The sequence below is a fragment of the Cavia porcellus genome, unplaced genomic scaffold (genome assembly GCF_034190915.1).
Source record: "Cavia porcellus strain 051 isolate PalLab524CR breed Dunkin Hartley unplaced genomic scaffold, mCavPor4.1 scaffold_26, whole genome shotgun sequence".
NCBI lineage: Eukaryota > Metazoa > Chordata > Mammalia > Rodentia > Caviidae > Cavia > Cavia porcellus.
This window is the reverse complement of record NW_026947509.1, coordinates 35,098,240-35,109,020: the sequence shown is the minus strand read 5'-3', so window position 1 is coordinate 35,109,020 and position 10,781 is coordinate 35,098,240. Positions and strand designations below refer to the sequence as shown.

Sequence of the window (10,781 nt, the reverse complement as noted above, 5' to 3'; positions counted from 1 at the left end):
CCTCTGGGATGTGGAGGCTGGTGGCTGGTGCCTTTAGCTACACAAAGTTTTGTAGCAGGGACTCTTGTCCAAGGGACAGGGAATGGGAAGCACCAGTTTTTTTGTTGTTGTTGTTGCTGTTCTTTCCTTATTCAGGAAAGAAGAAAATACAACTGGTTCCCACATTATACCAGATTTCAACAGGCCAGTAAAGGCCCGGGAGCTCCATGCGTTAAAGCCCAATGTCCTACTGCTGGGGTCCTCATGCTTATTCCCAGCACCTCTGATGGGGAAAAGAGAGTCTTCTTACTCACCATGACTCCACTTTCTAAGGACTGACCACCTGGTGTCCCTGTCGATGGGAGGGAGGCTGACAGCTCAAGGTCCCATATAGGGGTCTTGGACACTCTTGAGAGTCCCTCCCTGCCCAGCTGAGCCCATCGGCTATTCCTTAAAAGAGGATAGTGGCAGCTGATTCCAGGGGTCTGACCTTTGCTCACATTGCATCGAACTCCTCAGGAACCCGTGGAGTTGCATCTTCTGCACAGTGGGGTCCTTCAAAAGCCAAGAGCATTGTCAGGAATCTGAGATCCTGGAAAGGCAGATGCAGGCTGAAGAACAGTTGGTGAGTCATTGGAGACCCCAAACCTTCTCCTTTCTCTTTTCTTCTGAGAAGCACAAACAGGCCTGAGGGAAGGGAAAGGCTGTGCAAAGGGGACCTAGACTGCTAAGCCATGCTTCCCTCATGTTGGTATCACAACTGAACCTATTTGTAAGAAAAAAAAAATAACAGAGCTATTGCATGTTTGTTTCCCAGAGTCACACATCTGGGGAAATTTCTAAAAATGGTGTGAGTTGTGCCTTCTATATAGCTATGCATGTGGGCTCCTTCTTTCCAAACTGCTTTTCACGGATGGGCCCCTTCTCTTGCAGAAATGTGAGTTTCTCCTCTTGAAGGTCTACTGCTGCTCTGAGAGCTCCTTTTTTGCCAAAATTCCATATTACTACTATGTAAGTAGCAACATGATCGCATGCTGCCTTGATGTTATGTGACTCTGAAGTAGATACCTGTGGGATTTGGTTAAAATCTCCTAGGAGTGAGAATATGAGATCAGTGCTCTTTGTTCTGTATTTCTGTCCGTTTGGATGAGAAATGGTAGAAGGTAACTACTACTAGCACTGGAACTGTGCTAGTAGCTCTCTCATTGGTATTTTTATTGTCAGATTAAGGAGACTTCTGAAGCTCCAAAGGAACTCATGTGGCTGGACAAAATCAAGACAAAGTTAACTAAGAAGGAGTATACCCAAGTGGCAGGGTTTGTGCAGGACATGCGCCTCATCTTTCAGAACCACAGGACCTCGTACAAGGTCAGCAGCTTTCCATTTCAGTTTCTTTCTCCCTGGTCTCTCTACCTCTCATTTCCTGGTACCTAAAAAGTTTGTTTCCCTTTATCTTCCTAAAACAAGCCAGCATAAGCAAAGCTTCTGGAAGCCAATGGTTTTTTTTTTTCAGTTTAAGATTTAAAACAGTGAGTCAGAAGGTGTCACTGCAACCGGAAAGGCCTGAAAGTCCCCCAGAACTCTCTCCTCTCCCCTCCGAAAGGAGCACTTGGAGCACGGCCAAGTCCTTCCTATTCCTGAGCACCCACAGACAAGTCTGTGGTCTCTGTGTCCTACTGTAGAAATTTCAAGCTCCAGGTCTGTCACCTGTGCATGGGCCACATAGTTAACCAGGGTCACCAGAGAGGAATAGAGGTGACAAGGAGGAAAAGATCACTTATACACTTTATACTCTTCTTTGGTTTCAGTGTTAAAAAGAACAGGTTATTTGTCCAATGTTCATTGAAATAAACAACTGAAGCCAAACAATTAATGGCCCCACACTGTAATAATGATTTCACATTTCTGTCCCATTAATAAGAAATATGTTTGTGGGGTGCAGGACTTACTGGTAGCTGTGTGAGTTTTCAGGTTTAACCTTGTTTTAGTCAGTGTTTTACTAGAGAAGTAGATATAACACAAGATATACAAGTGTATAAGAAATAACAGGATTTGCTCACAGTGGTCAGCCACAGTGTTGCAGAGGGTGTCTGCACACAGGAGGCTGAAGGATGCAGTCCAAGCTCAATGCAGTGTTCTGTGAAAGCCTGTATCAGGAGACCAGTGGGTCTGTGGTGCAAGGCTGAAGAGCCCATGCTGGAAGACTGAAGGATCCAGGCAGGAAGCCAAAGAGTCGTGCTAGAAACCAGGAGAAGATGTCCAAGCTGAAGGTGAAGACTGGAGCTCCTTGGAAGAACAGAAACTGTTTAGTCCTTCTTTGTTTGCCTTTTGTACCATCCAGGCAACAAGCTTCTCTAGGGCAGGTCCTGTACAACCTAGGGTGCAGATAGCTGTGTTAGGGCAGGTCCTCTACACTTTAGAGTGTAGAATTGCTGAGCCAACTTAGTCAAGTTTTCAAACTTCTCTGATTGACACAATCCATCAACCGCTGCAAACCTGGTTAGTGTAATTTAGAGTATCTAAGAGACAGTCATGATCACTTTCAATTACAAGGTGTTTGATAACACTGACAATCAATATGATTCTTTTGTCTTTATTATCTTATTTCCAGTACCATGAATTTGGCCAAATGGGACTTAGACTGGAGGCTGAATTTGAGAAGAACTTCAAGGAAGTGTTTGCTATTCAGGAAACAAATGAGAGCAGTTGACTGGTGCAGAAGACGTGGTTGGTGTCCTGGCGTGATTTTTTTCTGGCCAAATCTTCCAACCTCCAAATACAGTGGGTGTTATCCATTGATTTCACCATGCCTGAAGACTTTCTGAATCACTTGGCGCTGGGTTTGAGCTGGAACAGAGGAAATAAAAACTAGGTAGTGAGAGAGGAGACCAGCTCTTGGTGTGAAGTCGGGCAACTGTGGGTTAACCATACAGTTAAGCTGCTTGGCAAATGGACATAGCTGAGCTCTCTGAAGAACCTGATCGTTTTGATCCCTGCCATGTACAAGTTCAGCTGTGGGATAATGTCAGTGGAGTGCAGAGGACTTGGAAGTGTTTGTCTGAAGTTCCTGCCTCCTTGATCACTGTTCACTTCCTTTTAATCATTCTTTTGCTTCCATAGCTTTGCTTTGTGCTGATTTCCAATGAAAAATTGCCCTGTATGATAGCAGCAGTATAAAAGTGGAAACATAGCTTTGTTCTCGTCACTGAGGAACGCTAGCAGTAAGACTGCCCTCTTTTCCTGCTCCGTGTCTGACTGACTTGTTTGGGGTCCCATGCAGTCTCCTGCTTCAGCAGAAAGGAGACAAGGAAATTGAGATATTAAAATGTACCTCACTGCAGCTTAAAGACCCAAAGTTACTCAAGCCTTTTTCCCTTCCAGTAACCTCACTTTAAAAAGTTTCTAAAGGTCTTAAAGATACACAATAAGTCTGTAAAGCCGGGGTCTGGAACACATCTCAACTTCAAACACAGGTAGAAGGCTAGCCTTCTGACATAACCCACCAGAAGGGTAACCTGACAGTAGGAATGTACATCCCAGATTGCTGGTGTTGAAGACACATCCTAGATCACCTCTTAGATCGCCCATACTGAAGACGCCCCCTTAAATGTACTCGTTGTGAGTCTCGTTTCTCTGAACACTCACGCTGCACGTGTCATAAAATCTCTGTCCAGTGAACCTTTCTCATGCCTCTTACTCATGCATCCTGAAAATACTTGTTCTGTGATAGGAATCAGTGGACCTGCAAACTTACTCTCCAAGGGTGGGCTAGGTTCCTTCTTTCAGCCTTGGGGACCCTCAGACCCAGCCAGGTGAAAGCTTCAGCAGGCTGTTACCACCACCTGCCCTGGAGGCCAGTCCCTGTTTGACAGTGCAACCAGGGATGAGGTTGGGCACCACTCTGTGTTCTTCCTGAGGTCAGGCTGGATTTCATGGTGGCTTAGCTTTACCCTTTATTCCATGTTGCTTCTCTTTTCCTTTTTTCCTCAGAGAACTACTAATAAATAACCGGCTTAAGAGATTTCATCTCTGACTGTCCTTCTAAAGAACGCACCCTAAGATAATGGCCCTAGAAAGCCAAGTCTCAGGATGTGATTCTGGAGTTGGGCCACTGGTGCTAGGTGGAATATCCATCTTCCCTGGAATGTTAGAAGTGCAGTTACCAAACTTTCACCTGTAGGCAAAAAGATAGAGTAGCTGGTGTGCTTGTTTGGCATTTCAGAAGAGGGAAAAAGTAACTATGCATAGGAACTGTGGGTTTTGAAGACTGCCTTAGGTTTGATAGTTGAAGTTTACTTGAAGGTTAGTTGAAGGTTAATTTTCTGTAGATTAGGCTATTTTCATTGTAATATTTCATTGTACTTCATATAGGAATTTCTGTTGTTATACTTTAGACTCTACATCAGAAAACAGTCAACACTGAAAATTGTGATGCCTTTTTATAAATAATAAATATTAAAAATTCCACACTTAAAGAAAAAGAATTGTGAGTTTGACGACTATCATTGAGTGCTACTAATGTACTGATAGGAGTAAATGAGCAGTTTAGATCTATCAGTCACCAGCCTAAAGCAAAGAGACTCGCATGTGTGCAGCTGGAAGGCTGACGGCAAGGTGTGGCTGTCATAGGTCCTGATTTGAAGAATGACAGAACTCCAGAGAAGACTGAATTCTAAACTTAGGTGATCTCTTCAGCCAACCCAGGACTCCAGATGGGGCTGAGGTCCATGCACAGAAGAGGTCTGAATTCCAGGTGCTCCTGAAACCATTGGGCTCTCCATGGACTCCCTCTGCCCCACCGCTCCCCTCCCCTTGTTTAAATGCAGATGAGGCAGAGGCCTCAGCATGGACCAGCTGGATAAGCTCCAGGTGGTGCTGCAAGACGGGAGAGGCAGCACTGGCCTGCATGCATCAGCAAGAGTGAGCAGATAGCATTCTGGAGTGGATCCAGAATTAAGAAAGATAAAATAGAAAACTGAGTAAGGAGGATGTGTTAATACAGGCACACTCTTCTGCTCTGCAGAGTTTAACCACCCTGGCAAGCACCAATGCTAGTGACTCTAATATGCCCCTGGGTAGCTCTTTCAGGCTTAGTGGAGCTCTGGTACACATTAAATGAAGCGGAAGTAGAGAGGCAAGAACTACTATGGCAGCCTCTGGGCACAAAGGCTTAAGGAAGTTGACTCCTTCCCACAACTGGCAAACCTATCTCTCCATTACGTTTGGTCTCATCCAAACCTAAGATCTCCCCATTTAAAGTTCCAAACCGTTGACCTTGTATTTCTCACCACTAGGAATCACACAGGTTGGTAGGTTTGCCCAGAAAAGAAAAAGAGTCATGGTTTTCAATTTGTTGGAAATAATTCTGGGCTTTGTGATATGCATCTTTGGAGATGGAGGAGGTAGTGAGTATACCCTCTTAATAAAATGTACTTATCCTATGGGCATTGTTACACATCAGAAAACAAAGCTTTGTAGCACTCATACAATAGCTTTCACTTTTTATTACACCTCAATTGCATTTGTTTTTTAGTTAATTTTGGTGCTGTAACCAATGGTACTGGGAGACAGCACGGGCAGGCTCTGAGGTCCACGCACATGGACCACTCCCCACATGCTGGCTGTGTGTCCTTGAGCCAGGTACTTTTCCTTCCTAGGCACTGGCTTCCCCCCTACTAAGATGGAGATCCCAGTGGTCACAGCAGCTCACTAGACTATCATTAGGATTAATGAAATGAGCATTTATTACAGAAGATGTCTGTAACTACATAGCACATAAATAATAAACAATTTTACAAAATCAACACAGGCATCTTTGTGTCAGTAAAGGCTCTTGGCCATCAAGGGAGACCAGTTTCTCTGCCATAGAGGAGAAGGGACTTCACTGATGAAATTCCGGGGCAAGGTCAGTAGTGCTGAGCTGGCAGACAGCCAGGACGCAGGGCAGGAGCCAGAGCCACTACAGGGATCAGCCTCAGAAAGTATCGGGCCCTTTCATCTAGGATGTTAATGAATAGTCACTGACTGGGATTTAATTTTTAATTCTTTGCCACTGTTTACTCCAGAGTACAACTTCCCTGGCTGGCCAGGTTGCTCCAGGCATATTGATGGACAGTCCCTCTGCTCTTGTACCTGAGGGGAGAGGTCATTCACCCAAAGGAACCAAGTGCTGTTGCTGTTGGGAGATACAGGAGGCTGGGGGGACCGAGGAAAACATGGCTGAATAAGGAACCAACCAGGGTGCTCTTGGGTGGGGATCCCTGCTGTCCATGGGAGGATGCAGCAGCTCCAGGCCAGCCAGAGGGGCACAAGGATGGAGGCTGGAGGTATTTGAGTCTATTAGACAGGGTGACTGTGTCACCACAGCTGTGCTGCAGAGGCAGAGGCTGAGCTGCATATTGTTCTACAAGGGAAGGCTTCCATCCTGCCTAATGCACAGGCAGGGGCACAGAAGGAGACCATGTCTGTCAGTCATGTTTACCTGGACTTGGAGACGTGGGGGCTTTGCTGTGACACCATGGGGCCTTGTGGGGTTCTTAGTCTTGGAGTTTGTATGCTGGTGTCCCTAGAAGCTGCTGCCATTCTTGTCCCAAGCTGTAAAGCCATGAGTCTTGGTATAAGGGCAAAGTTATCGACTAGCAAACTCATAGACATTTTATAGCAAAATTAAACATTGATCGGTGGCCTTGACTGTGCTCCTGCTGCCTATCCCACAGTTAGCGTGCTGGGCTCAGTTAACCTTGACTGTCTGCATCCAGCTGCTTCTCCCTGATAAAGCACTAGATCAACCTAACTATGGCCAGCGACAAAGCTTGTATTTTTTCTTACTTAGAAAAATATGTATTATTTCCAACTCACTTCACTTCTTGTTTGGGACAGCCTGGCTCAGTCAAGGATACATTTAACAAGTAGAGTTAAGTAGAGCACGTAGAGCTCTGCTCAAACCCCCTCCCCTCATTCCCAGGAAATCTACTTAGAACAAGCTTGCTTGACAACCTATGACTTAATTCATGTAACCAATCATGTAATATCCTGCCATTGGCCTTGTGCTTCCTGCTTGTGAACTGTGTTTAAATGGAACTTCCAGCTGACTTGTGGCTGGTGATTTGGGACTGATTCCCACAAGCTCACTAGCATAATCAAAGTTGCCTTCTGACTCCTCACTGCAGAGTCTTCCTTTTGGTTTGACAGTGATTTTTCTGCAACATTTCAAACAACCCCTCCGTCTGAACTTCCCACTGGTCTTGCTCAGTAGCCCGCAGCTACTGTTCTCCTGGGTGGAGGATACACACTTTGTTCCAGAAGGAGATGGGCTGGGGCTTTCCACTGTTCCTGTGTAACTCAGCCAGATGCATGGCCTTGGGAGGCTGCGCAAGGGCCCAGAGTCACTTGCCTTACAGAGTAGCCGGCGAGCAAGAGAATCGCGACGGCAGATAAGGACAGGCAGACTGGGGCTGGCATCTTTGATCTCTAGCTTACAAGCCTGATCATTTTCTGGGCAGGTCTTATTTTCAGGGAGTCATGGCATTTTTTTTTCTTTTTTTAGATGCAGATGGAAGTCAGAGCAGGAAGGAGGCAGACAGAAGGCTGCAGTTCAAATCCCTTGGCAAGGAAGATACCATCAGATGCTATCACTCAGTCTCTTCCTTTAGCTACAAAGAAAAATTCTTAGGCTTCTCGGCAGCATCTTGAGTGTCTCCTGTGTCTAGAAGGTTTGCATTATCTCAGCCGAAGTTTTAGCACAGTGTATGTCTTCTCCCAATGTGTATTATTTACTCTGTTATTTGCTTACTGAAACAGATTTACTCTCAGGAACACAAAAGTAGAAAGGCATATAGTTCTGGGCATCTCCTAGCAGAGGTTTGGTGCTCCTGAGCAGAAGCATTTCTGCTCCTTGGCTGGGATGGGACCCAAAGCCATCAGTGCCCCCCAAGACCAGGTTGGGTGTTGAAGAGGTCAGAGCTGGTCTACTGAGGAGTGAGAGGGGACCCTGCTCCTAACCAACATAACAGCTAGAAACTTCAGATGCTATTCAAAAACTCAGCTCCCTGAGGCCTGTGCAAAGAGACCAAAAGTAAGTGGCCTTGGGGAGAAGCTGAGAAACTCAGAAAGCAGCCACTGAGGAAGCAGCTTCCTGTTTCTTCATGCCTGGTCCCAAGAGCAGCCAGCCTTGCTTTGGCAGCCAAAAAACACAGACAAAAACATTTCTTCCTGTTAGGCAGAGCCAGGGGACAAGCTTGGTCTTAGAGGTTGCAGGACTCTGCCCACCTGGGCACAGTCCCTACCTGAGAACCTGAGCTGTTCAGCTTTAGCCGTTTCCTGCTCACCACATTTTCTGGCAAGAATGTGCAGGGTAAGGCAGATTCTGCCCCTTCCACATGGCTCCTCCAGTCAGTAGCCAGCAGGTAGGTATCAGCCCTTGCCAGAAATCCACTTGGGACACCAAGGCCTCTGTGCAAGGAATTGACTAAGACTCTTCCCACGGTTGAAAGCCCGTTCCCTGTCTCATAATCACCAACTCTGGGAAGCAACCCTTTCCTCTCCTCGAGGACACTGCTATGGGCCTTCCACCCGATGGAAGCGTCCACTTATGCCTGACAGGCTCCTTCTGTGTGCTGAGTGGAGGCCACTGAGATGGTCGCTGGGTGCTCACCTTCTGTCACCTGCTTAACCTGGGCATCCTAAGATCCAGACAGTCCTGGGTTCATCCAGTTAACCATGCCTAGTAGCAGACATGCAGCAGACATGGTGGGGTTTGCAGACCCTTTGGGAATGGCTGTGCTGTAAAAGGCTTTCTTCATTCAGGTCATCATGGGCTCCAGGGGTGCCCTCCTCTGTCCCCAACCATTTCCTCTGCCACTGTGACACCCAGACACTCTGCCGGACGCCAGTGGACCGACTATAAACTGAAGAAAGCACCTCTTTGGTCTCCCTGAGGCGGGCCTGACCCCTGTGGCCTCAGCTCCACCCTTACGGGAGAGGAGATGCCTGATCCACTGCTCCAAGCCGGGCTTGGGGTTGCTCCAAAAAGGGCAGGCTTACTCAGTGGCCGGGCCTGGCCGGGAGCTGACCCGGACAGGTTCCAGGACCTTCTGGAGGCCCAGGGCCCTGAATGCTGGCGGAAGTGAAGGCACCCGAGGGAGTAGAGGTGTGAAGCACGGGTAGGCTGTCATTTCTCCACCACCCCAGCACCAAGTACATCTGGTGTCTTTTCTTAAAACTTCACCGTGTGTGGGCCGGGGGTTTAACTTGACCCCCACTACTAAAAGAAAAAAAAAAAAAACACTTCACTGTGTGTCATCTTTTTTTGTAGTGTGTTTGGTGTGGACAGATGCTTTAGATTGGTCTGAGGCTCGAACCAGAGGTTCGCAGGGTTACCCTACAGGGAGAGTCTGGGCAGGTGTGAGACTTCAGCCCGCAGGGAGCTGGAGCAGGACGGTGACCACCCCTCCGCCCCCGTGCTTGCCTTTCACCCCCATCCCCAATAGAAGGTAACGACAGTCCAGATGGTCAGTGTGAGCCACGCCTGTTTACGCTCACCGACTGTCGAATTATAAAATCCAAAATCTACGCTTTCAATCGATTCGCCTTTATTAAAAGGAAATAACAGAGCGTCTGCTGTAAATGTAAAGACGTTTCGACAATTTCTGAGCAACAGGATTTTCGGTTTCTGTTTCCTCCGCAGGACACAGGGAACCCAGGCACAGGAGACTGCGATACCGCGATCCGCCACGAGGGGGGGGGGTGTAGCGTGGACCGGAGCCAAGTTCGGGAGGAAAGGCGGTACCCGCCACGCGGAGCTGAGCGGGATGCTCCGGGGCTCAGATGAGAGCCCAAAGCCAACGGCTCCTCCCTCGCTTGTGCCCTGGGGCTGTGGAAAGGCAGGGGCGGTACCAGCGGGCTGCAGACTCTGCTGCTACCCATCAGTAGGCAGGGACTGGGTGGGGGGGTGGGGGGGGCTGCCTTGGGCGCCAGCGCACACAGCGGCGGCTAAACCCTAGCGCGGGGTGAGGGTGATTGCGCCGGCGGGGACCGGGATGTGGCACTGGGCAGCCTCCCGCTCCGCGAGCAGCATAGGACTGGGAACGTCTGGGGGGCTTCCCCAGGCCCTGAGTGGTGCTCAGGTGGACCCCAGGGTCCTCCGGGCTCCCTCTCCCTTCCCCGCTGCTCAGACCCCTCACCCCTGATCTTGGCCCTGTTCTGCCACGGAATCCCCTGCTGTCCACCCGCATGTCCACCCCCAACGCGCCCTGGAATAATCGCGTTTCCACCTCCAACAATCTCTTTCCCGGTGTCACCCCTTTGCTTACTTGGGTTCTGAACCAGCTAGGAGGCAACAAAAAGCAGGGGCGAGATGGGGGCGGGGTCAAGACACCCCTCCTATTCCTGATTGGGGGGGGGTCTGCCTCAGACCTGTTGAGGGGTCCGGTTTACCCCAGCTACTGCAGTCAACCTCGCCGGCCCTGGGCCTCTGCCCTTGAGCTGGGAGCCGCAGAGCCCTGGTCTGGAGGGAGAGCCCGCGAGCAGCAGGCCACCCCAACCACCCGGTCAGAGAAGTCTTCCCAGAAGAAAGGTGGGGACTAGGCGTGTCCTTCGGATCAGCCAGCGTCCCCCCCCCCCGCCTCTTAGGCTGGGGTGGGGGGCGTCTGCCGTGCTCCGGATCAGAGAAACTGCTTCCTCCACAGAGACCCACAGATGCCTAAAGCTGCCGTCGGTCCCGCAGTGTCGCGTGTGCTCAGCTGTCCCCACCCCTGACATAGACGCCTTCTTCCCCACCAGCGGGAGCAGCCCCAGTGTGGCAG

At 49.0% G+C, this 10,781-nt stretch overlaps 1 protein-coding gene across 2 annotated transcripts in view; it reads left to right on the top strand.

Annotated features, from left to right (window-relative positions):
• Positions 1-4,463, top strand: part of LOC100727974 (nuclear body protein SP140) — a 57,672-nt gene extending 53,209 nt beyond the window's left edge. For both annotated transcript variants that reach the window (XM_013157416.3, XM_063237131.1), the window contains 4 exons: positions 499-604; positions 913-990; positions 1,204-1,347; positions 2,591-4,463. In XM_013157416.3, coding sequence (XP_013012870.2) covers positions 499-604; positions 913-990; positions 1,204-1,347; positions 2,591-2,689 — 427 coding nt within the window. In that variant the 3' untranslated portion in view covers positions 2,690-4,463. The remainder of the gene's footprint in view (positions 1-498; positions 605-912; positions 991-1,203; positions 1,348-2,590) is intronic.
• Positions 4,464-10,781: the final 6,318 nt, after the last annotated feature.